Source organism: Electrona antarctica (assembly GCF_951216825.1).
Source record: "Electrona antarctica genome assembly, chromosome: 4".
NCBI lineage: Eukaryota > Metazoa > Chordata > Actinopteri > Myctophiformes > Myctophidae > Electrona > Electrona antarctica.
In genome coordinates this window covers 14,188,945-14,214,594 of record NC_136809.1, presented here as the reverse complement: position 1 = coordinate 14,214,594, position 25,650 = coordinate 14,188,945, and the positions used below count along the sequence as shown (strand labels likewise).

Sequence of the window (25,650 nt, the reverse complement as noted above, 5' to 3'; positions counted from 1 at the left end):
CCAGAAAATAGCAGCCAGGAGACTGAGACTAGCATGCAGGATACTGCCAAAGACATCAAGAACTGCCAGCCAGCAAATTGGTGCTGTGGGAACCAACACACGGGCATCGATCACAAGGACGTCCCACACTAACATATGTGGATGTACTCAAGAACGACGCAGGAGCGCAGAGTACCAACAAACTGGCCAGATGTACAGTATGGAGAACCGGGATGACTGGAAGCGAGGATGGAGGGCTCATCTGAGGACGACCTAGAGAGAAAAATACTCTGACTGAAAATGTTTATCAACAGAATTCCATATAAAGGGATTTTAAGGTTATTAGTTGAGCCACAAAACAACTTTGAAACTGCTAAGTGATGTCTCTTGTGCAAGACAAGAGACTGAGTTACCCAGTTTTTCTCCCTTATGTAGATTTGTGTGTTGGTTCTGCTTTGACATTTCCCTTTTATCATTATCTATTTTGTAACTGCAAATTGTGGAAACTTATACACGATAATTTCACCCATTCCTTTACACCTGTAAACTTGTGATGCTGAAAATATACTTGAAGTTGAAACTGTTGTAATGACACTCTCTGTACATGTTACCATGTTTCAATACATTGCATCATTCTCAAATTGTCAAAACAGACACATCATGAAATTTCATGGTCAAATGACAAGTTCAATAAGATACATTAATCAACACATTGTCATGCATAACTTAATTCTGAACTAGAAGGCTGATGTAATCTGATGTTGGGCATGATGGCTCAACGGTGTTAGTTAGTTCAGATTGCTTGTTCTGCAAGCAAAATTACTTTCCCAAAACATAGTCCAGGTTTTCATGATCATGAACAAAATGAGGAAAATACCATCATTAGTCATCAAATTGCAAATTATTTTTCTTTATGATGCACATTTATTTCATTGTGATATTCTTCTCAGACATTTTACAGAAATTCTCTCTAATTTCTTATGACAATATTTTGTAACTGAAAATCATTGGAAGCTTGTATGAAAAAAAAAATCACCCACTATTTCACACATTTAAGCTTGTGATGCAATACTGGTAATACACTTTGTAACAACTGGTATACAGTTCAACTTTAACTTCTTAGATGTCAAGTACAGTATTTGATGATGGTGTAGTCCTTCATGGTAAACTGGTACAACACTCAGAGGCCCTAGTACCAGCCTCCACCCCCACTAGCATCTCCCTCCGTCCCCTAACGGGCCCTAAAAAATGGAGAGAATAATGACCAGTAAACAGGGGGTGTGGAGGAGAGAGAGAGGGGTCCAACGAGGAGTGAGGGGGTGACAAAGGAGGTGAACGTTTCCACGGTGACTGAGTCAAGCTGATTGAGTCACATGGTTCTGGGGTCTATTGAAATCAGGGAGAGAGGCTTGGAGTTGTCTCAGTTCATGGTGTTGGAACTGGAAGCCAATGGCAGCAACATGAGTGGGAATCAACAGGACCAAACCACTGCGGTAGCAAAGGATTATATGAACAGGACTGAAGGTCTGGGATTCACTGACCAGCAGATGAACGGAGCTCTGTTTGGTCTGTTACAGAAATTCATGTTTTAAATGATTGATTTTAATCTACCAAGAAATGTTTGATTGAGGTTGCTATGTTATTTTTCTTACGCTTAAACAAGTTGGCATATTTGCTCCAGGCTCTAAGAGTAACAAACAGGTCAACAAGGAATAACATCTTACTACAGTACACTTAAGTGGATAAAACTATGTTCTTTTAAACACGTTTGAATGCCATGAAAGGTTACTGACTTTACATACATGCAAAGTAGCCAGATGTTACTTACTCTTATTTTGAACTGAATTATTTACAGATAGTACTCAGCTAACTGGAACTCCTGTCTTGTTTTCTCTCAGAGTTCAAGGTATTTAACATTGTCATCACTGCTCTGGCATTGTGTATCCTCTGCTCTACTGGTCTGTACTGTGTCACTGTCTGCTACAACCGCAACAAGTAAGCATTTCATTTGATGTCTGCATTATATTCAAATTCCTTTCAAATGCCATTGATAGCTTGCCAAATTATGTTGGCAAGCAAGTGCCATTCTTGCTTGACACCACAAAACATTAGGTTTTAACGAGTTTCGATTGTCAGTTTAGATCATAAACAGCTCTGACAATGTATGTACAGTACAGTCATTGGTATGTACAGTCGTTTCAGTTCATTAATGTCATTAACAATTTAAAGGGATATTTATAACACTTTTGGAAAATTAAAAAAATAAATGAAAAAAAGTGGTGCACTTGGCCCTCACGTATAAGGAGGACAATATCAGTCACCACTCACTAGAACCTAGAACCTGTTTTTGATGAATCTATCATCGTTAAAATTGGAGTTTGATGTTACAATGGGTTTCTATAGGAAGGGCGGGGGCATGTCTGATAAATATCAATATAAATTATCAATATCAAATGTGAATCAAGTAACTTAAAAACTGCTCTTAAAAGCCAGAGTAGATGTTAAAATGACCCCAAACATGTTTGAAAGTGAAAGATCAATTTACAGTAAGCCCGATTATACATGAAAGATGAATAGTGAAAATCTACGAGGTCGGCTAGGGTTGTATAGTAGATCTGATATTTTTGATTATGACATGCCCAAAATAGAGACACCAGGTTGAAAGTGGCTAAGTGAGTCATCTTCTCCATTTCAGGCAATTGAAGAGAGCTCACATGTATGAGAGTGCAGTGACACGGGATGGCCCGGTGAGCCCAGTGGCAGTCAAAGCGGTGAAGAGGTCCACCAGCTTCATGAACCCCTTTGCCCTCTTCAGAAAGTCTGAACGGGCCTGGGACAATTCCAAAATCTATTACATCTACAGTAACCCCCTGCCTATAGGGCTGGAGGACGAGGAGACTACTAGAGTCCCCTGTGGCCTGGAGGAGCAGGCTGCACGTACGCAGCCACCGTCATTCCAGGAATACGCCAAAGACCCTGCCAGCGGCATCGTCCTGGACCCTCCCATATTTTACATGCAGCTTTAGTGGAACACTGAGGCTGAAGCTGATAGAATTTACACAATGCACACATTCAATTCAATTATGTATTTCTCCATTTTTCATTTAATCCAATGTATATTCAAAAAGCGGCATGGTGCACTTTACAAAAGAAGCATAGGTACGACCAGAAAACGACCAGAAAACAAACGATTATCACTGCAGAGCTGTCGATCGTTCTCCCGGGCAACATGATTGGTTCGCTAAAGAGTCAGTCACTGATTTATCTTCAGGCGATTGGCTGGGTCTCCCGTATCAGCCACTCCAGGGCCTCCCTCCGACCCTGCTTCTCCAGCTCTGCTCCCACCGTCTCCCGGCACTGCCTGTGGTACTCGTTCACCCAGTCACACTGCAGGACACAACGCAGGGCGTCAGGTGGCAGCACACTAGGGGCCAGGGCTGCAACTATTGATGATTTGTCTTAAGGATTATTCTATGGATTACCTTTTCTATGAGTCCAATACTCGTGGAGTGTATTCCTTATTTTTATTTTTAATATATTTTTCTATAATACAGTATATCAATGAATCACTGGGAATATTTCTAAGGTTGTTGATATAATAGATTTCTTCATGATCAATTCAATTGATTAGTCTGATTAACCACTTTTTATACTTATTTGTACAACGGTGGAGTGCAAAAATACAAGAAATGTACAAGCTCACAATCCATTGCGAAACATTCCTAGCCTGTAGATTGACTATTTTCTGTATTTTTGGAGAGAACTTTTTTTTTTTAAAGTTGCCCCCCAAATCAATGAGTTTGACAAAAATGTATACCAGTATTCCATTAAATGGAGTAGTTTCATGAATTGTTGCACCCCTACATCAAACCATGAACAGAATGATGATGTGTGTCCGATGGCAATAGAAGGTAACAGTGTGAATATACAATGTACAATAGAGGATTTTCATACAGTAGGTCATCCGATACTTAAATGTTTGTAGTTCATCTGATGTTTAAATGTCCGTATTTGTCAACGACAATGGTCAAATGCAGAGTATTTTATGTACAAATGCTCACAATACAGAATGCGGTATTCTTCTGATTCTGTTTGATGCATTAGTTTTAGTGCATTGAATAAAGTAAATAAATGATCGTGGTCGAGTACTGGATGTATGTGGAATTACGTGTAAATACCAATTTAACTAAATAATACTGACAGTATGGACCGAAAGTTTGCAAATAAATATATTGATTGTGCACAGATTTGAGTGTGCGGAGCTTCCCTTAATTTTTTCTTCATTATCTTTGTGTGACTCCAGCACCTCACGTAAATGTTCAGCAGATGAGCGGTGCTCAAATAATACTGGAAATGCCTCACCTCTTTCTTTGTGAGCAGCTCTGTGTTCATCATTTTCACTTGCATGGGCACCAGGGTAAGAGGATCAAATGTCAAACTGCCTCTGTTTCTGTAATTGTACTGAAGACATAAAAAAAGTATTATAAGTCCTTATTCAATCAAAGGCGATTTAGTTGCCGCTTATTTTACGTGCAGTATCTATGTAGGATAAACTATTAACACCTATCCATCCAAAATGCATGGCTTCATCGATTATTATTACTTTCTGGCAGCCATATTTTCTAGAAATTCTGTCAGCCATGTATTCAGGCAGTCATATTTGTATTATTATATTATCAAATGTGGATCTTTTTTATTTTTCCATCTCTGTGCAATACACAATTGAGTGTTTTGTATGAACAGTTTTATCATCACTTTTAAGAGCCTGCTCAGGGACTACAGATGAAAATAAGATTTTGGCTAACTCTACATGGATTTGAAAAATTACGTGTTGATTAATGTGCATTGTCCCTGCTAAATAAACAAATAAATTAACAATACACAGTGAGCCTGTAAACTGGTGAAAATTAAACATAAATCCTAAAGATAAATAGATTAGTTGAATGTCTCACCTTGGATTTACATGACACAACAAGGACCACATTTTCTATTCTTATGCCAAAAGATCCATCTTCATAGTATCCAGGTTCTAGAAAAACAAAACATAGGCAGCCGCTTTTATCAGATTTAGTAGACATTCACTCTTTATACTATACAAGTACGTCAATAATACTGTGTGACGGTCACAAAATTAAAAGGCACACCTGTTTCATGGCACACCATTTGACAAGCACAGCATGTGGTACTGTACAGTATGTGTGTGTGTTAGGACATACCATCGCTGACGATCATGCCAGCCTCCAGAGGCTCATCAGCAAACGTCTTGTAGCTGATCCCGCATGGCCCCTCGTGTACGTTGAGGAAGCAGCCCACGCCGTGTCCTGTGCCATGCAGGTAGTCCAGTCCTGACTCCCACAGTGCTGCGCGAGCAAACGAATCCAACAAGTGACCTGTGGAGTTGGGTGAACAGAGAAGTACAGGCAGAGAGAACAGGGATTATTATACTTCATCTACTATGAAGTTCAAGTTGTGTGGCTGTGGCCAGGCAGGCGGGCTTGTAGCCAGATTGAGCCCAATTATGGGCAAAACTATCACAACACCGACTTTTCCCCAAATTGGCTTTGTTGGACAATAGTTGACGTCAGCACAAATTGTCTTTGTTAGGGATGGTTGCTGTTGTGTGTGTGATGTCAGACCAGAGCTCAATCAGCGAGAGAGAGAGAGAGAGAGAGAGAGAGAATGGAGGGTATGTGATGGTAGTCCAGAGCTCGATCAATGAGGGAGAGAAAAAAGAGAGAAGGAGAGAGGGATAGGAAAGGGGGAGAGGGAGTGAGGGACAGAGAGAGGGAGGGATGGAGGAGGAAGAGTGAGAAGAGGGACAGTGGGAGTGAGAGGAAGAGCCTATTCCACCCATGCAGTAACCCGACAAATGCTGGGTACAGAAATCTGAACAGTGTTCACAGTGAGATTTGCTATGCCGATAACAACTCATGCATCGCTGTGTATTTAAACAAGCTGCATTTCAAAAGAGCCTTATCTGTTGATGGAGTGGAAAGCTTGTCGCAGTAGCAATGCTATGAAACAATGCAATGCGGTTGAGACTGCATCCAACAATGGAATACAATACGTGTACTACATAGGGTGCCGTACCTTTGGTTCCATTGGGGAAAACCGCAGCACTGACAGCTATGTGTCCTTTCAGCACATAGGTGAAGCATTCCTAGGTCACAAACACAGGGGACAATTAAAAACATGGTTGATGGCAGCAATTCACAATCCGTTGGCACACTGCCAGGCAGGAAGTAAGTTACCTTCTCAAAAGCAGAGGCCATTCCAAAGTGCACGGTACGGGTGACATCTGTGGTTCCATCACTGTGATGAAAAAGGATGATAAACACTGTTTCAAATTGCAACAAAACCACATTCATTCATTTTTTGATACACGATAATGGTGGGATGACGTACACAGATTAGGATAACGCACACAGATTAGACACACCAATGGACGACATGCGGAAACAACGGTCGGACGTGCGCTGCTCCGTGCTTGCGGTTAGGGTTTGAGGTAGGTTGTCGTCGCGGTCTAATGACGGATAGTTGGACAGTCGATAATGTCGGATTTAATGCTTACGTGTACTGAGCTCCAGAGTCTATCAGATAGACTTCATTCAAGGAAAGTGTTCTGTTGGTTTCAGGCAGGGGTCTACAGAAGAGAAAACGGGCAGATATTCAAAGCAGAGCCAGCCAAGGCACTCATTAATTATACACTGTGATAAAGTGACTGACCTGTAATGTATGATGGCTCCATTTGGACCAACACTGGAGATGGTAGGGAAACTGAGGCCGACAAAGTCTTTCTGCTGACTAAAAAGACATCCTTTCAGAAAATGTTTCAAGGCAGCAGTGCATTTACATGACCAATAGATGGCGGCATGATTCCAAAAGACTGTCAATCAATGTTTGTCATCTTGATATTTCAGTGTAGCCCCTGCTAAAACATGGTAGACAAACCCATACAATACTACTACTTGCCGAGTTAATTGTGTATTGTGTATTTTGAATGCACATATCAGTATTTAATTGATATAGCTGAGCACCCACTGCCTAAACTAAAAAGGCATCCAGAGGAAGCACACAGGTGTTCACAGATATCCAAGTGAATGTGGTGAAAATGGAAACCCAACCTGCGGAATTCCTCAGCCTTATCAGCAGCGGAAATCTCAGTCACTGTGCCTTTTGGTATCTATGAACCAAAAACACAGATCTTATATGATACCACTGTCACATAATGATACGGCCTAACAGGTTTATGGGAGTAACAGAGTATTGGAAACAAAATAACCTCTTTTTCGAGCCAAGCAAATAGTTCGCAAAGGGCAACCGCATCCTTGATCTGTTGGGGAGATAAATAAGGAACTGTCACAACACTATATATTATATAACAGATGAGTTTACACAGAGATTTCACAACAAAAATGATTATATATCAGGTCCGCTGTGTGATTGGGATTTTAAGGCAGTACAAAGGTTCTTACATGGGCATTTCTCATGCCTTGAATCTCAGTGGCATTCTTGACTGCCTTGGCCAGGCAGAGTGGAGTGTAGGGGATAGGAGCACGGTGAATCTAGAAAAGATTAGGAGAAAACATTTCTATTTGTTAAGACTTTAGAAAGCAACATTGTCTAGAGCATTGTACATAAGCTCTTGAATTTCTGTATGACAATGTTAGACAAGTAACAAACAGGTGTAAATGGGGCCAACACTGCACAGTCAATCAATAACAAAGAATAGCACTATTTAATTGTCTCCACCAGGCTGAAGGCATGGGGAGAGAGTATGTTTTGCACTCCGTCTGTCCGTGTGTGTGTCCGTGTGTGTGTGTCTGTCCGTCCGTCCGTCCGTCTGTGAACAGCTAATCTCCGGCACCGTTAACCCGGTCGATGTCAAATTTTGCACACACACTCCCTGGATGCCAACGATGAACCTCTGCCCCAGAATTTCCAGAAGGGCCTGTTATAGCGCCACCAGGAGGCCGATTTGTGCAAAACAAGTTTTTGGACAGTACACCTACAGATGTTGTCCAAACATCACGCAAATTGGTACACAGTCTCTCTAGAGCGATTCAACGAAACGTGTGTTTCAGATTTCTCAGACTCCATCCTGATTGGCTAAGATTGGCTTCCAAAGTTCGCAGGAGTGCTCAGTTTCAAACAAAATGCTGCAAATCATGAACACATCGTGTGATTTCCGTGAAATTGTGCACGCACATTCCCACTAGGCCGAGGAATAAATGCCACGTGAACATTTTCAACTCAGCCTCATGGTGGCGCTATAACTCGCCTAAAAGTGTTTATTACCTCTAACTGCACGGATCTGTGGATAACTTTGTATGCCAACTCCCTAGAGGCCAAGGAAAAACCTTTGCCTGGAATTTTTCACATCTGCTCTTTATAGCGCCACCAGGAGGCCGACATATGTAAAACACATTTTCTAATATTACTCCTTCAGATTTTATCCAAATTTCACGCAAATCGGTACACATGTTCTCCATAGTCATGTGATCAATACGCGTTTGTTTGATTTCTCATAATCCACCCCCATTGCCTACGATTGGCTTCTAAACCTTTCAGGAGTAGCCCGCTTTGTACAAATTGCCACAACTACTCAACGCAGCGTCCGATTGCGGTGAAACTGTGCATGCATATTCCCACTAGGCTGAGGAAGAAATGCCACTTGACAGATTTCAAATCAGCCTCATGGTGGCGCTACAACAGGCCAAGCCGCATATCTCTCACACACACACACACACACACACACACACACACACACACACACACACACACACACACACACACACACACACACACACACACACACACACACACACACACACACACACACACACACACACACACACACACACACACACACACACACACACACACACACACACACACACACACACACACACACACACACACACACACACACACACACACACCCTATCCTCCTGGTGGAGACCTGTGCCCAGAAGGGCACTTTTTCTAGTTTAATATGATTTATGTGCAGAATGTTTTGAGAACCTATTGAAAAACTCGTGACCCAGAAACCAGAGCAGTGAAAACAAACAAATGAAATAACATTACATACAACAAGGTACAGTGATACATACAACAAAGTACATGCAATTATTTCAAACATCACATCAACGTGCTTGTATAGCGGCCCTCTCACCTTGGGGATAACTTGCGTGAGGGCACAACTGGCTTTGTCACAGATCCACACTTTGTCCTTGGGGCCCAGGGAGGCGCAGATGGCCTGGAGCTCAGCGTAGACCGATTCATACGGGTGCGTCTTGATGCTCAGCTCAGGCTTGCTGGGGGAGTCCAACTGCAAGTGGAGCCTCGCCGTTGGATCAGCCAGCCTCTTCAGGTCCACAAACAGTCTGCACATCAAAGGGGTTCCCGTTTCAGAATGTACACAGTAACATCCTCAGTGTTCATTGAACTCAGTCAATGGGCAGTATTATGTGTGTCTTAAGTACCAGGTCTTATTACTTAACTTAAGACCTGGAGGCGTGATCAATGCCATTTGGCTATTCTGAGTGGCCAAACAGCATTGACCACGCCTCCAGGTCTTAAGTTAAGTCATAAGACCTGGTACTTAAGACATGCATAATACTGCCCTATGTTTCTACACTCCAATTGTTACAAATGGATACAAAAAACTAAAAAAAGAAATGGTGATTTTACTTGGTCGGACCCAAGAATCTGGCCTCGGTCAGACTATACAACTGACAACGAGGTGCCCTTGAGCAGGACATTTGACTACCCACTGTGACACTATAATAAAAGAATACAGCAGCGTATTAGCATCAGGCACCAATCTATAACCCAGGGCCGATGGCAAGTCATCTTCTCTTATATTGTTACAGTTCTGTACTTTACTCTACCATTACCTGTATCTTTATATTGTTACAGTTCTGTACTTTACTCTACCATTACCTGTATCTTTATATTGTTACAGTTCTGTACTTTACTCTACCATTACCTGTATCTTTATATTGTTACAGTTCTGTACTTTACTCTACCATTACCTGTATCTTATATTGTTACAGTTCTGTACTTTACTCTACCATTACCTGTATCTTATATTGTTACAGTTCTGTACTTTACTCTACCATTACCTGTATCTTTGTTTCATCCGTACTGCGGTGCTGCTATGACAACTGAATTTCCAGAGATTAATACGGTCTGTCATGTCTGTCATCTATCCAACAGTCTAATTTAATTCTTTTTTACACATAAAATACGATCAATCAAAACAGAAAAAATAAAGAGGAAAACAGAATGGTAAACAGCAAAACTATTTTGACAATGCTATGAGAATGCTACATTATATTAGTTTACCTTATTGTGCTCAACCCCACAATAGCGTATGCAAAGAACACAGGGTTATACTCGATGTCTGACCCACGGAGGTTGAAAAGCCCTGGGGGAAGGAAAAAAGCAAGATTTCATTTTTAAATGGCGTTAATGAATGGTGATTTAAGTGTCCACATGCTTTGATTATGCGTTCATTATCATTATGATACAAAATGTTTGTGTTAGGACTCAATTTGCTATGAAATCTTTAGATTTATTTTTGGTGGAAAGGTGTATACCGTCTTCTATTTACAAATGTATTCCTGTCAAACCTGAAAACAAACTCATTGGTATGTAGGAGTAGGATATCACTGCTATTAATAGACCACCAACCACCACTAATCATACATGGGTCCCCCTCAAGGTAAACCCAAAATGGAACCCTCTTGTCCAAATGCGACCTGATGGCAATCAAAATCACGAAAACACGCTAACACTCAAGCTAACCAATCAGGCACAAGTGCTCATTAATCCATGTTAACGAGGTGCTTAGACGGGCATTTCGAGAGACACCCTTGCACCCTGGGGTCCTTGGATCGTGATAAGATATCAACATTGACGTATACAATATGGGGTCTAATAACGGTGTGGCTCTCATGTGGATTTCAGACCAGGACAGTCTATGACGTCACCTATGATTCATCTGTGACATAATGGCTCCATGTTTGGGAAGGTTTCAGCCCAATCTGACCACCAGCGACTTCCATCATAAAAGGTAAGTTAAACATTCAAAATGTAATCACAATAGGCCTATAGGAGGAACAACAATGCGCAGAGATACTTCATCGGCCTACTGGCAGCATGCATGAGAGATTTGACGCTGATGAGTCCAGTGTTTTTTTTCCCCCATACGAAAAACTTTAAAGTCTTAAAACTAAAGCCAGTGGTCTCAACTAACTTTCTTTGCATATTTTTCACAAATTCACCATCAGAAATGGCAAAAGATCAGTATGTGCAGGTAACCGTACATGCAATGTCGTCCAGGGCTGTGGCAACAAACCAGGTGATTTTCCTTTCTGTCATCTTGGCTCGGAGGGCTGTAATCTTGTCTTGCCAAGATATACCTGTGGAAAAAAGTCGCAGTATTTGCAATGTAATTAAGGCACTAATGGGTCTTTACCCAAAGCACCTTAGAGTGCCCTGAGAGCATTCATATCAAGCAAGCTCAACTGGAGTCAAATGCTCAACCTTGGTTCCATTAGTGCCTTAATTTGTAAGTTACTGTTATTTACATAGAAAACAACTCAGCATTTCATAACAAACTGTGTCAGGTTCTGCTATCCCCTGCAGGGACAACAGGAAGTAAGAGGGATTTCGTTAATGTCATCAGCACAGCAAGCAGGTCAGGGGTTGACACTAAGGTTTCAGAGGCACTTGAGGGCAAGTACAGGTCATGTTCGACTTGCCCAAAGGTCATGCCCACTTGCCCGAAAGTAAATCGTACAATGACGTCCATTATAAAGTATGTAAAAATACAACTAGCAACTGCTAGTTTTAAAAAGGTAGCATTGTTCTTCATGAAAGCAAATAATATGTAATGAAGAGTGAAGACAATGCACATGCAACTTGAAAGCAAACACCACTTGCCCTGGGCAGTCAGGCAACCATTAGTGTCACTGTCAACCCTTGAAGCTGAAATGTCTCTGTGAGCAAATAAGGAAACAAATGTCAAACTTGGACTACAATTTAGAAAAAAGAGACAATCCGGACACTCAAAGACAAAAGGAGGAATAGCCTTTATTTAATTAAAAGGCAACTGCCAACATGTTTCAACCATAACATGTCTTCATCAGGGCGCCCTGATGAAGACCAGTTATGGCAGTTGGCAGTTGCCTTTTAATTAAATAACGGCTATTCCTCCTTTTATCTTTGAATGCCCGGATCGTCTCTCTTTTTTTCTATGCCTTGGTCCCATTTGATCCGCGTGAGCACCTTTTAACATGTTTTGCTATGTCACTTTTGTATCTCCGGTGAGCACCTGGTTATTCCTTTTTTTTTTACTACAATTTGTTTGTTGCCATCACAGTTGCTGCAGATGGTGTGGTAGAATTCACAGGTGAGGGGACACGACAACAGATCTATATCCATCCATCTGAATGTGTACCATAAATGTGCAAAGATGCACACTAACCGGTATACTCCAATCCCAAGGTGATGAGCTGTGTGCTGGGTCTAGCAGGGCGGTCCTCCCATACAACATCTATCAGGTTATCCTGCATTGCAACCAGAGAGTGCCCTGCACTGCTCAGAGCCTTGGACATGGTCTTCCACTGGTCTGAAATAAGCATACAGTACAATAAAGTGAAAAGAAGTGACCACTTGACTGATCTCTGTTCAGTCTAATACAGCAGGGGTTCTCAACCCGTGGGTCGCGACCCCTCGGGGGGTCGCCAAATTATTTTAGGGAGTCCCCAAATTATTTTCAAAAAAAGAAAAAAAAAAAGATCTTTTTTAAATTTTTATTTTCACGATTTTTCAAAAATAGCAGACCTACAAGCTCGTAGCGCGCCACTCGGTGGCGCGCTATGAGCTTGTAGATCTGCTATTTTTCAATAGCTAAATTATAACAATGCTTAAAACACCAAAAGGGGTTCCCCCCCAAAATGGTTTAAGGTTATTGTAGCAGTCAATTTCGGGAGTCGGGAGGGGGCGCGGCGGGGGTCCCGAGCAGGGCCGGATTTAGCCAGGCCCACTAGGGTGGGCAGACAGAATGTTATAGGGGGGACGACGCGGGCGAAACATTTTTGGGATGTCAAATCCCCACAAACCCCTGAAATGCATAGAAAACTATGCTATCATCATATCAGTTCATAGCCTATAATTATATCTTCTCCTTCTTTGACCAACAGTATGCTAACCCAATTGCCCTTTCTGACACTACCCTTAATTTGCATTTACCCGGGCTTGGGACCGGCACAAATAGGATACTGACACATTTATCTTTTTTTTCATCTTTTTCTTTTTTTTTCTTTCTCTCTCTATCTATCTAGTCTTCTGTTTGTCCTGGCAAAAATGGTAACAAATTAATCCATGTCCAATGTATTTGTTATAGATGTCTCATGTGCCAAGATGACCGCAAGTTCTTTTTTCTGTCGTGCAACATGGTGCGACGGTAGGGGGTTAGGACACGTGCCAGCGTGGAGAAGGAACTCTCACATGAAGCTGAAGACACACCAATTACAAGGGCTGTCACATACAACTTGTGCAACACAGGAAATGCTTTCTTGTATGTCTTCATGTGTTTAGACACAGTGGCCAGGTCTGTTTCGGTTGGACAACATATCTTGGCCAACATTGACTTTGCAACAATGAGTTCGCTTTTCAGAGTTGCATATCTTTTCCAGTTCCAGCAAGTGCATGCAAAGGCTGCAACAAGGTGGAGTCTAGAAATCTCTCAGAATAGGGTACAAGGCTTGATATGGCTGTCATTAGTTCTAAATTCTTCTTTGAGAATCTGTTTTCCATTTCTGAAATGGCCCTGTCGAGGATGCTGAGCAAGGATCTTTTGAGAGACTGAGAGGAGGTGATGGTGGGGTTATCAGTATCTGTATGACCCACAGTTGACAACACAACACTTTCACCAAGACGTTTGCTCAATATGCTCCTTCTTTTAGGTTGATGTGACACATCCTGATCCTCCGCAGATAACTGAGAAAGCTCAGTCCAGCAATCCTCTTTGCGGATGTCTTTCAAGGACTCCAGTGATTCAGTAACAACCAAACCAGCAGAACACATATCCACAGCATGAGACTGTAGAATAACATTTGCTGGAATTAAGACACTAAGCACCCGCACTAGAAATGTGGCAATCTCAAAGAAATGTAGCCTCTTCATTTGAATTAAAAGGCCTGATGCTTCAGTGAACAAATCAACTGAGGCCTCATCATCCTCTGAAATCTCTGACAGGATAGTGCAAAGACGTTCTTCGTTCTCAACAATGCACCTTGTCACATCATAATGGCTTGTCCAACGAATTCCAATTAGTCATCTGAGACAAGGAGCATCATACCTTTCTGACACATAGTGGTGACGGAAGAAGTTATACAGGGAATTGCAGAGGTCAAAAAAACGTTTTGGCACATGGCTCACCCTGCATAGCATGCACAACCATTAAATGCAACTGGTCGTTGTATAACAAACAATGAATATATGGCACATATCTATCCACCTTCTTTTGAAGTAGTGCTTGGACACCACCTCGTACTCCACTCATCACCAAAGCATAGCATCATAACACTGGCTAACTATATTATTGTCAGCAGTGTAGCCAGCCTCAGAAATGTGTTTTAATATCTCAGTGCTGGTGTACTCAGCATCAAGTTGGTGCAAGTTAAGTAATCCAATTAGACACCTCCGATGCTTTTAACATAGTACCGCTTCTTTTCAAGTGCTGTCTTACCTACCAGCATACTGTCAAATGTCGCCCCGATCACCTCCCTGACTTGTGTTGTGACCAGGTTGCTGCAGCCTGTATATGATTGTGGCTGGATGCATGTTTCTGCAGCCCCCTTCCATTTTCGAGTGCCGCTTTCCAGTTAGTGTAACCGCGCATGGTATAAAACAACATCCCTTTCATTACCAACACTGCTATATTTTCCGACAGGGGAAACAGAAACATGCGTCTTTTTTAACGGAGTACTCAAGCCATGGTCGTGTGCGGTACCTGCAGGCATGACACAAATGCAAGTTTGGGGTATGAAGTTAATATGGGTTGGGACGGTGCCTCTCCATTCAAGTCTGTGCTCACTGTGACTGGGGCCGAGACAGCGGGGGCGTCGGGTCCCCCATTGTTGGGTCTAAAAATGTGGCGCAGTGCCCACCCAATCAGAAATGATAGCCTACAGATATTTTGTGATATTTTTTATAGGAAAAGAAATAGAATAATTCCCAAAACTTTTGATTGGGTGGGCAGGACGCACGTTTGGGTGGGCACTGCCCACCCCTGCCCCCCCCTAGAACCGGCCTTGGTCCCGAGACATTGCCAAAGCATTTCCGGGGGTCCCTGGCCAAAAACGTTGAGAACCCCTGTAATACAGTATATGTTTGCAATGTAAATGTGTATTGTACGGAGTGCAAGGCTGTGTACATTAATATTTGTGGTGTCAGTCTTCAGAGCTGTAACTGTATGAATAATGGTGTAAAATAGGAATGATGACTGAATAACAGTTCGGGGAGGGTTTGGGGGTTTTGCTACCCACCAGCAGCAATGATCCATGGGTCCACGCCAACTTTGGAGTTCTCAGGCAGGATACTGATCAGCCAGTCCTCCTGAGTTGGAGTCTCCTTCAATCCTAGATGTGACAAACATTATACAGTAATGCCTAATTTATACTTCTGCGACAAAAATAGATCTCAAACTACATGTTTGTACATAAGGAGAGAGCAAATCAGAAATGTAAGACGGAGCAAGACCCGACCTGGCCTTGTATGCCATGAGCAAAATGTTTAAAGTGATCAGCAGCCAGTGAAGGGAAGTTAAAATCATCAAATGTTTTGGACCCAGTTAAAAGGCAAACCGGAGCATTCTGAACTAATTGCAGGAAGATGCAGGAGGACTTCATGTTGGTTGTCCGAAGGGTTTCTTTTCTTTTTTTTTTAAATTTACGTTTTATTGAATTTTAATCAAACATAACGACTGACAATTGACAATACATACAACCAAAAACAAAACAAGACAATATACGTACAATACACACAAGGGGAGATGTCTGCCTCTCTTCTCATCGATGATCATTCATAATACATAAGTACTATACAAAATCAGGTCTTATGGTAGAAACATGAGCAATCCATCTAAACCAGTTATCTGTGAAGACTTCAAGTCCGAAGGGTTTCTAAAGACATTCTCTTGAAGGAGGAAGAGGAGCAATTCATTGGGGAAGCTCAATGCTATCTTTACTATGTTGGAGTTAGTTAAAGAATATTGGGTATAAGCCTATCTCACAGAATTTCCCCGCCCCCCTAAATACGCCCCCTTTCAGGGTTAGTGGTGATAGCGTGACGTCACTCCATAGACACTACATGTTAACCGAGGTAATTTAAGAAGTCTACAACTTTTGTTTTCTCAAGGTAAGGTTTGTTCTATCTGTTCGACCTGATTTACCATCTTGTTTGCTTCATAATAATATTGGTCTGTCACATTTTTACATTAGAAAATGTACTTAGATTCTCCAGAGAAAAAAACGTGTAAATGCTCATGTTAAAGACACCACTATTTACCGGAAGTGGGCGTGGAAAGCGGGCTGTGAGATAGGCCTATTGGGTATATGTAATTTGATCAAATACAATTTCCTAGTAAAGTAAGTTAAAAGTTATGTTTTTTGAGAGCTCAATGGTTCTTGTATTTCTTGCATTTTGATGGTTGTTGGAGATCAAGGTGGAAAAATAGCATTCTCTTTTAAGAGTTTGAGTTTGTTCGTTGAGCAGGGTTCAACTCTGCTGGACAAGTTTGTTTGGGTTTTAAAAGGAGCCATAAATGAATGAGCTGATCATCAGTGGACTGGAGAAGAGCTGGGGCAGTAGCAGGGGAATTCAGTGCAGTATAGTTTGCTAGCGTTATCTGCAAGCCATACCCTTAAGGCAGGGGTGTCCAAACCTTTTGCAAAGGGGGCCATATTAGAAAGTATTAACCCATTTTGACCTGAGATCAGATTCTAAAAATGTCTTCTACATCCTGACAGTTTTCTGAAAAAGCTATGTTTCTATGTCAGTCGTTCTTCGATTTTTCAAAAATAGCAGAGTGGCGCGCTACGAGCTTGTAGATCTGCTATTTTTCAATAGCTAAAGCATAACATAATGCTAACACCAAAAGGGGTTCCCGCCCAGAATGGGTTAAAACACCAAAGGACCAACTACATAATGTACCTTCGGATTTAAACGTTTCTATTTAACTATCATCATCAATATTTAATATCAATGGTCTTTTGTCAGTGTGTGCTGTGAACAAAAAGTGTAACTCAGCCTTTTTTCATATTACCAATGTAACCAGACGAGCACGGTAAAAAAAAAAGAAATACAAGGAACAAGGAACACTGACAAATTATACTCTGGGAAATACCCAGGTTAAAAAAAAAAGTCCCATACTGTTGGGCGAGCTGGTTCATAATACAATTCAGGTATGAAGCTGCGGGTCGTATAACATTCGATTATGACATGCACAGAAAAGGCATGCTAAGGTTCATATGGTTATGAGGTGAACAGAGTTGAACTTTACCCATCTTCATGAGGGTCCAGTTGTTGTCCATCTGCTGACTGGCCTGCAGAAAGTAGCGTCCATCTGTCCACATGGCTGCATGCTGCTCTGTCACAATGGCCGTGCCTGTCACACAGAGCACACACAACTACTGCAGGAAACTCACTTTTTACAGCCAACTATCCAAATAGCTTGGAGTTAGAAAGTTCCGTTACACCAGTCAGTTCTGAACTTGCACTGTAATTGGTTGAGAGGTATTCCACCGATGTCTCCATATACAGTAGCACTCCAAACTCATGATCCACCATTGGAACCACTGGTATCTGTTCATTTTCAAAGCCATCTCAGGAATGGACCCCCTTACATTTGCTCTATGTTGGATCAGACCCCATCCTATCAGACCCACTCGAGTGTCTTCCTGATCTTCAAGGTTCCATTTGCTAACACAGAGCTAGGCATGGCAGCATGCTCGGTCTGTACTCCATTTGATTGGAATGAGCTCCAGAAGTCCTTAAAAATCAGACCACTGCCTTCCTTGGGTCAATTCAGTGAAATGATTTCCAGCACTTTTGTTCAACGTTGTAACTGTTTTAAGGCAGATTCACACTATGGTCCCGGGGGCGCACTTGGGACCAATTGGCAGATGTTGTGGTAGTGTGAATGCTGCATACCGTTCCCGGGACCGATTGAAGTATACTCGGATACGGATCGCTGCAAAGCCACCATTACAATTGAATGAAGTGTGGGTTAACCACTTAAAACCTATTCCAAAAATGTGTAAAATAGCTGATCTACACAAGCACACAATGCGACACAGCTTGTAGATCTACGATTTTCTGACGTTTTTGAAGATTTTGGAAACATTTGCTCATGTTGATATGCCCAAAATAGGGATGCCACGTTGAAAGTGGTTTACTCATAATATTATAAGCCTGGTCAAACACAGACTACCAGTCTATCAGGTTCCCTGCCAGTAACAAGATATTCCTTCAACAACAATGGTAAAACTTCCTCTGATCATTATTTCTATTCAGAACTACAGTGGTGTGAAGAATTGCCCAGCGTCTTCAGAAATAAAGGGCCACGCACTCAATGAAACAGAGTATTCTCCACAACCTTGTTAAAAGTGCTGAATCACGATTAGTGGCCCACATTTATCAAATGGAGTGTACAAACCATCTTAAATTTGAACCCAGTAATGAGTTTACGCCAAAGTCCACATGAGATTTAGTAAGCAATCGTATAGTCAATCCTAGCGTACATTTGGTCTGTGCTTTGATATATCTCATGGCTGAAACCGACCGTCATTAATAAAAACATGCCCTAAAATATTCTCGAAACGCCCCGATTTTACGGCATGAACAACCAGAATACGACCAAACAACGTATGGAAAGCCAATAGGAAAGAGTTTCTTGCATAAACATATGGATGAAGGCTGGTATGTGCTGGGATGGCTATATATCCGATCTCCTGCTGGCCCAAATAAATACAGTGTGAAGATCACTTGCGCTGGGCACAGGTTTGGAGCGTCAGGTTTTATCCTATAAACAAATCTGTGCCCTGGGCACAATCATATCTGCAGTGTCAAATTAAGCTCAGCTTGATACCGCAGCTATGATTGCATACATCTGGCCTACAGGGCACGGCTCGGCGGATTAGGTTGTACATAACTCCAGAGGCTGTAGCTTCTGTATATATGTTTGGAGACCTCGCTGTCCATGAAAAGATTACAGCGCCACAGATCCCGAAAATGCTCTCGCATACGCGTTCGTATAGCCTAGGTCTGATCCAGATCTGCAATGTCATCCCGAATGACTGTTAAAACACATGTTTAAATGAGTGAATGATTAAGCACCTAACTTATAACATTGCAAACAGGCTTAGATTGTTTCCATATCGCTTGATTTTACTTCACTTGGAAATAAAGATGTACGTGCATGTCCATGTATGCCTTTATACAATGTTATATTCTCACAGGGACTATTTATTGGTGTGTCAAATATACATTTTGGAATAGACAAGTGTCCAGATGCCTGTCAAGCTATTAGCCAATGCTGCTCCATATGTCTAAGATGGAACAAACAGGCGTTGACAAAGCCTACACAACCTCAGACTAGACGTGTGATTTGACGTGCCGTATGTCAAAAGTCAAAGTCACGATGGAATGATAAATGCCGACAATTGCAGTAATCTCGCCGTATTTTATGGTCTACACCACTTTGATAAATGAGGGCCAATGCGTTCACACTCTACAAGTTGAAAAAGTGGCGAAAGGGGAAAGAGTTTGTCACAGTCTATTCTTCACATTGTCCCACTGAAAATGTGATCCTTGCTACTAGAATTGTACTAGAATAGATTAGAGTGTGCTGTAATATTATTACAGAACACTCGCAGGGTCTCTCTTAGCTTACTTGAGCCCACACAGTTGTGTACATGCACACATACCCAAACAAGCAAACATGTTTGCGCACGCACGCACGCACGCACACACACACACACACACACACACACACACCTGCAGATCCATTGAATCCACAGATGAATTCACGTCTGCAGTCACATGGTGCAATGTATTCACTCTGAGAGAGGGAGATGGGATAGAGAGGGAGAAAAGAAATTGCCATTAATAATCAGCTTTGAGTGGTCAAAGCTTGATTGGTTCTTAATTACTTCATCTGCTGCTCTTCACACATCACGCTTTGTAGATGAAGAGGAGGGGAAATGCAATAAATGATCATCTGTAAAGGGTATAATTTATTCTAAAGTTCAGACAAACACTTCAGTAGTGTTTGCTGATCAGAGGACAGAGGTGACTGAGGATATGCACAAGAAGCAATATAATAAACTATATGCTACAGAAGATAAGCTGGAAAATAGCCTAAGCACAATTACACTGTCCACCTTTTTAAAATTAAAACCTATGAGAAATTACCAAAAGGCAACTGTAGTGCAAAAGGCGTCTGCCTTTATCTAGCCAGGCTTTAAAAACAGCCAAAGCTTGTGCAATTTTTCACCTCATGTTAGTTGACATGGCCATGGCGATATGAGCAAAGCATTAGGCAAAATACAAGGTCTTGCCTTGTCTGCAATAGTCTGACCCGATGATCTCTCTAAATTGCGTGAGCAATGTTGTTATGGAAGCAAAATGTACATTGCACAAATCCCCCCCATTTTCTATTTTTTTTTCAGCATAAAAAGAAGGTAGAATTGTACAAACATGCCACTTTCAATGCCAGTTTCAAAATTCTCCCCCACCCTGACGTGTGGATGTATGTGTGAGAAACATGTTACTAAACCTGATGTGCATCCCCAGATGGAACAATGTAGGCCTGGATGGGCTCAGTGTAGTATTTTCCATTCTTCATCACCTGACGAAGCCGTCTGAGCAGCTCCACTGTGATCTTTGGAGACATGATCTCGTCTGGATGAAGAAAGACAACGTTTCATTCTGTTATATTACTTGGGGCGGGTGATTGGGTGCAATGCGAAGTGTATACTGTAGTGGTGAGTGCAGCGTGCACATGGGCACACAATATTATATTTAGGGATGCTCCGATCAGGTTTTTTGGGACCGATCCCGATCACCGATTGTTTTTCTCATGATCGGCCGATACCGATCTTGTGCGCATGGGAACAATTTGAATATTTCCAAAATTATTATATGTCAAAACTGTTCCTGTGTGTGTGGGGAGGAAGGGGAGAATGTTTAGGCCTGTCGCAAAGCTGCAAAATGATATTATACTATATGACTTTTATACAACTTTATATAAAAGATCGGTTTCTCCAGATAGGGGAAATTGCCGATCACGATCGAGTCATTTGGAGTGAATATCGGCCCATTCGGCCAATTGATCGAAGCATCTGTAATATTTATTGACTGATTACTTCATTGAGAAAAAGGACCCCTGAGGATCCTTGAGAGCCAATGATTTTGAGAACCACCGACTTAAATAACAAAATCTACCTCCTCAAGCCGTGCATAAGCCACACCCAACAGCCTCATACTAGGGTTTGCCTCCTAAATCTGCCACTGATGGCTATACTGTATAATAAATAGTGGGGAGGACATGAGTGTGCTCGCTGAAGTGAGTGTGCTCGCTCAAGTGTGCACACTGAGCACAAGTGAGAATTATTTATCTGCATGCTGATCCCAAGATCACCTGTTACATTGTTAAGAGTTTATAGCTAGAATTTCCAAGCTTTATGACTCTCCTGATGGAGAAAGGTAATTGCAATGACGACAATCCCTAACTACTTTGCCTTTTTTTTTTTTTTTACTATTTTGAAAAACATTTTTGAATAGTTAAATCCTTCAAAACCGCTCTCAAAGGGCACCTACGGACGGCTGCAATTCGAAACTGGCCCCTGTAAAATCGGAATCCCTCAAACACGAACGCAAGGACAACACAAGAGACGGTCGCGGCCACACAGCCAACTCAAGGTATGGCCACTGAGCCGACTTGGGGACCCAACGCAAGGACAACACAAGAGACGGTCACGGCCACACAGCCAACTCAAGGTACGGCCACGGAGCCGACTTGGGGACCCAGTCACCCAACACAAGGACAACACAAGAGACGGTCACGGCCACACAGCCAACTCAAGGTACGGCCACGGAGCCGACTTGGGGACCCAACGCAGCTCCTCCAAGGAAAACAAACAAATTAACGGAGCTGAACGTGAATCCCCCCCACCGCCCACCCCTTTTTTCCCTCACTGTATATGTTTCTTTTCCCTTTTTACCTTCTTTATGATGAATTCCTGTTCTGTCTATAGAAGTGTCTATTTGTACGTCTCTAAATGTTTTGATGATTTGAACATGGTGGACCCTATTGGAAACAAGTGTAATGCTTAATTGGGTCGTCCACTCACAGTTAACAGCCTTTGTATTGAGTTTGTGCTTGAAATGTACTGTAATTCTGCAAACTGTTAATACATTCTTCAATCAATCAATCAAAAAACCAATCTACAAGCTCAGAATGTGTCGATGTAGATTGGCAGTTTTAACTATTCAGAAATGTTTTTCAAAATAGTAAAAAAAAAAAAAAAAAAGTAGTTTAGGGACAAGGGGTGTCCTACTCTATGGTAGGACACCCTCTATGGAAGTCTGGAAGAGCAGGGAGACAGAGACCACCTCCAACCACTGCAGGTATACTAAATTGTATCAATGAATTTAATCTAAACTGCATTGGTTAAAATTAAAAAGTTATATTCATTAAAATAAGTTACAAATTGTAGCTTTAAGCGTTACTAGACAATACTACAATACTGGTACTAGGGTCAACTTAATAGCGGATGAGTCTAAAATGTAAACTTGTTCAGACTTGTGTGGTTCACAGCAGTAAGACACATTGCAATCTGGCAATAACGTCCAACTTCAAAACACCAATTTCAACCAACTATAGTCCCCAAATTGAGCAAAATACACTTCAGACATAATCTCATCACTATGATTCTAAAAAAAAATAAACAATTATTATAAGATTACCTGTCTCTAGGGAGCCCATGTTGACTTCAAGTGACTGGGGGATTAGAATGCCTACCTGTCTTAAAGTAGAGTTCAAAGTCACACCCTAGAATAGTGGATCTTTAACCTGTCTCAATAAAATAGGCTGATTACACCAAGTCTGAGAGAAGATCTGTGGTTAAACATTAAAGAATTGCTTCAAAGTCAATTGTGTGTCCCTGTCCATATGGTAAATCTAGGTTGTAGTAACACATACATTATTTATGAAGTTATCCATAGACCCACTCATTGTCATAATAACCCATTGATTTTCAACCTTTTTCATTAAAAAAATATATATAATTTGATATGCTTTCGGCCACTCTACAAGGATCCCCATTTGATACAATTTTCATCCCTGGGGCCACACCAGTGATGGTTACTTAATTGTATTTTCTTGTAATAATGAAGATAACTAGAAACTCCCACAACTACTGGGAGAAATTACAACAATGTGCGCAACACAACAGCAAGATTTGTGAACTGTTGCGATAAAAGAAGTTTAGCCAATGGAATACAACCACGCACATATAAACAGAGCTGCTGAGTGGGGGAGGTATACTATTTAATAGTTTTGAGGGAAAAAATGCTGTTAATTAATTGTCCCAAAGTGACTGCAAAACATTGCTGCTATTTGTTTCGAAAAGATATACCCTGGCCTGGCCTCTATATAACATAACATAACACAATGTGACATAGCCCAGTGTGTTGCTGTACTCTCTCTGTATACTTTCCCCGTTTTCTTAAACTGTTTTTTTATTATATTTTGACACTTGCTTTGGCAGTAAATTGTGTTTTCTAATGCCAATAAAGCTCCACTTCAAGTGAAACAACCACTGACTGTATATATATATAAATATAAATAATCATAGTTAATAAATAAATAACCATAGTTAAATAAATAAATAACCATAGTTAAATTAATAATCATAATAAATAACCATAGTTAAAATAATCAATAATTAACCATAGAGTTAATAAATAAATATCCCAGGCCCCCGTCACGTGACCGTCACCTCGATGAGCCCATTGGTTGGCTCTCGGCATGCTGACGCTATTATTGTTTACAAGTTACCAGCCTGGCTGTGTTAATGGATGAGTGTCTGCATTCAGAGCTGCTTATTTACATTATGAAGAATATGTAGCCAACATTAAGTTATAATGAGATAGGCCTACCGCACACTGTTGACGTTCACCGTTTTCAACTAGCCTTGAAACATGACTGTCATGATTGTACTTCACCCTGTTGCGCACCTTGCTACATTTATATACAACGTTAAATACATAAACGTTCACATTTCAAATATAAAGTGCTCACCCCCGGGGCCACGGATGTTAGAATTTTGCACGGGCGGGTATTAGCACCCATGTATTCCATATTGTTCAATAAAAAGCATTTTTATCCGATCGCCGGCCAGTTTCTCAGTGTTTTCGCCATAAGCTTCATCTACGCACCCCTATCGGTTGGATGGTGTATTGCACGCTGATACAATGTAACGTTTTGAGAAAATGGCCACCGATGGGGTTAAAATGCTTTTTATTGAAGAAAACGGAATGCAAGGGTGCTAATACCCGCCCGTGAAGAATTCTAACATCCGTGGCCCCGGAGGTGAGCCCTTTATATTTGAAATCTGAACGTTTATGTACACGTTTGCTTTGTAAATGTAGCAAGGTGCGCAAAACAGCGTATAGGTTCCGCCATGACGCTCGTGAAGGACGAGCGTCGTCATGTAAACGATGGCTAGTTTTCAACCAAAATATCGGTCCCTGCACTTCTGGGGGGAATTGATGTAAGAAATTAAATTGGGTCGCTGTGTATTTTATTTGTGGATGTGTTCATATACGATTTACCGATCTTTAAAGTTAGTATGGTTGTTTTTGGTAGATTTCTCGTATGAGTTTCATAAGCCTTGTTGTATAATAATAATAATAGCATCAATGGAGTGCAGAGACAGGCGTGGACTGAATGTTCCCCCCCGTTTGTCAACAACATCCCGTTGCTCGCTCGCTCGCGGAGCCACGCGACGCGCGCAATTTACCAAACTAAACGAGTTACCTTACATGCAGTGGCTGTAACATTATACAAACAAAGTAACCAATATTACCTTAGAAATGCAATTGTTTCGTTAAAAACACTCTTTTACCAATGGTACCCTGTGTTCATTTAGAAAACAGGAGGCTGCCATTTAATCGTTGACGTTTCTGGTCACGTGACCGTGGTTTCTGCCAGTAGGCTTGGTGGGATCCAGACTCGCCTCTTTTCATTGAATATTCCAGTAGGGAAATGTTGTTTTCTGTATTGTTTTGTTTTCCGTCTCGTGTGTATGATGCAGACATAACATGTAACCACAGTAAAGGGTTTTAGTCTAGTCACTGGAAGGGGGTATCATGCACCCCCCGGAATTATACTTCTAATCAGTGTTTTCTTATTGGAAAAAATGTGCTGAAAATGATGAGCTATGATAAAAAGTTGTCAAAATGTCCCACCTACCTCAAAACCCCCTTTTAGGTATATGGCTCTGGCGAAATTGTGTAAAGGCAAATATGAATTCACTAAAATTACATAAATAGACATGGTGGTCTGAAATTGGTCATGGAGTATCTTGA

At 41.5% G+C, this 25,650-nt stretch overlaps 1 protein-coding gene across 1 annotated transcript; it reads right to left on the bottom strand.

Moving 5' to 3' along the window:
- Nucleotides 1-3,055: 3,055 nt before the first annotated feature.
- xpnpep1 (X-prolyl aminopeptidase (aminopeptidase P) 1, soluble) lies at nt 3,056-25,286 on the bottom strand. Its single transcript, XM_079499236.1, has 20 exons — nt 25,149-25,286; nt 20,834-20,958; nt 20,053-20,116; nt 17,558-17,662; nt 15,543-15,635; nt 12,476-12,619; nt 11,313-11,408; nt 10,330-10,411; nt 9,155-9,365; nt 7,455-7,544; nt 7,262-7,312; nt 7,104-7,162; nt 6,706-6,783; nt 6,551-6,622; nt 6,231-6,291; nt 6,070-6,139; nt 5,196-5,369; nt 4,932-5,008; nt 4,342-4,440; nt 3,056-3,366 (listed from the first exon to the last, which is right to left on the bottom strand). Exons 2-20 carry the CDS (start codon nt 20,948-20,950, stop codon nt 3,247-3,249), a joined length of 1,863 nt encoding a protein of 620 aa, XP_079355362.1. The 5' UTR covers nt 20,951-20,958; nt 25,149-25,286; the 3' UTR covers nt 3,056-3,246.
- Nucleotides 25,287-25,650: the final 364 nt, after the last annotated feature.

Excerpts from the sequence above, each read along its gene's own strand:
- xpnpep1 (XM_079499236.1), bottom strand. The coding sequence starts at position 20,950 with ATGTCTCCAAAGATCACAGTGGAGCTGCTCAGACGGCTTCGTCAGGTG. Across the intron at positions 15,636-17,557 it reads CTGGACCCTCATGAAGATGG|GATTGAAGGAGACTCCAACT; the intron begins GTAAAGTTCAAC and ends TGTCACATCTAG. Across the intron at positions 5,009-5,195 it reads TGGCATGATCGTCAGCGATG|AACCTGGATACTATGAAGAT; the intron begins GTATGTCCTAAC and ends TTGTTTTTCTAG.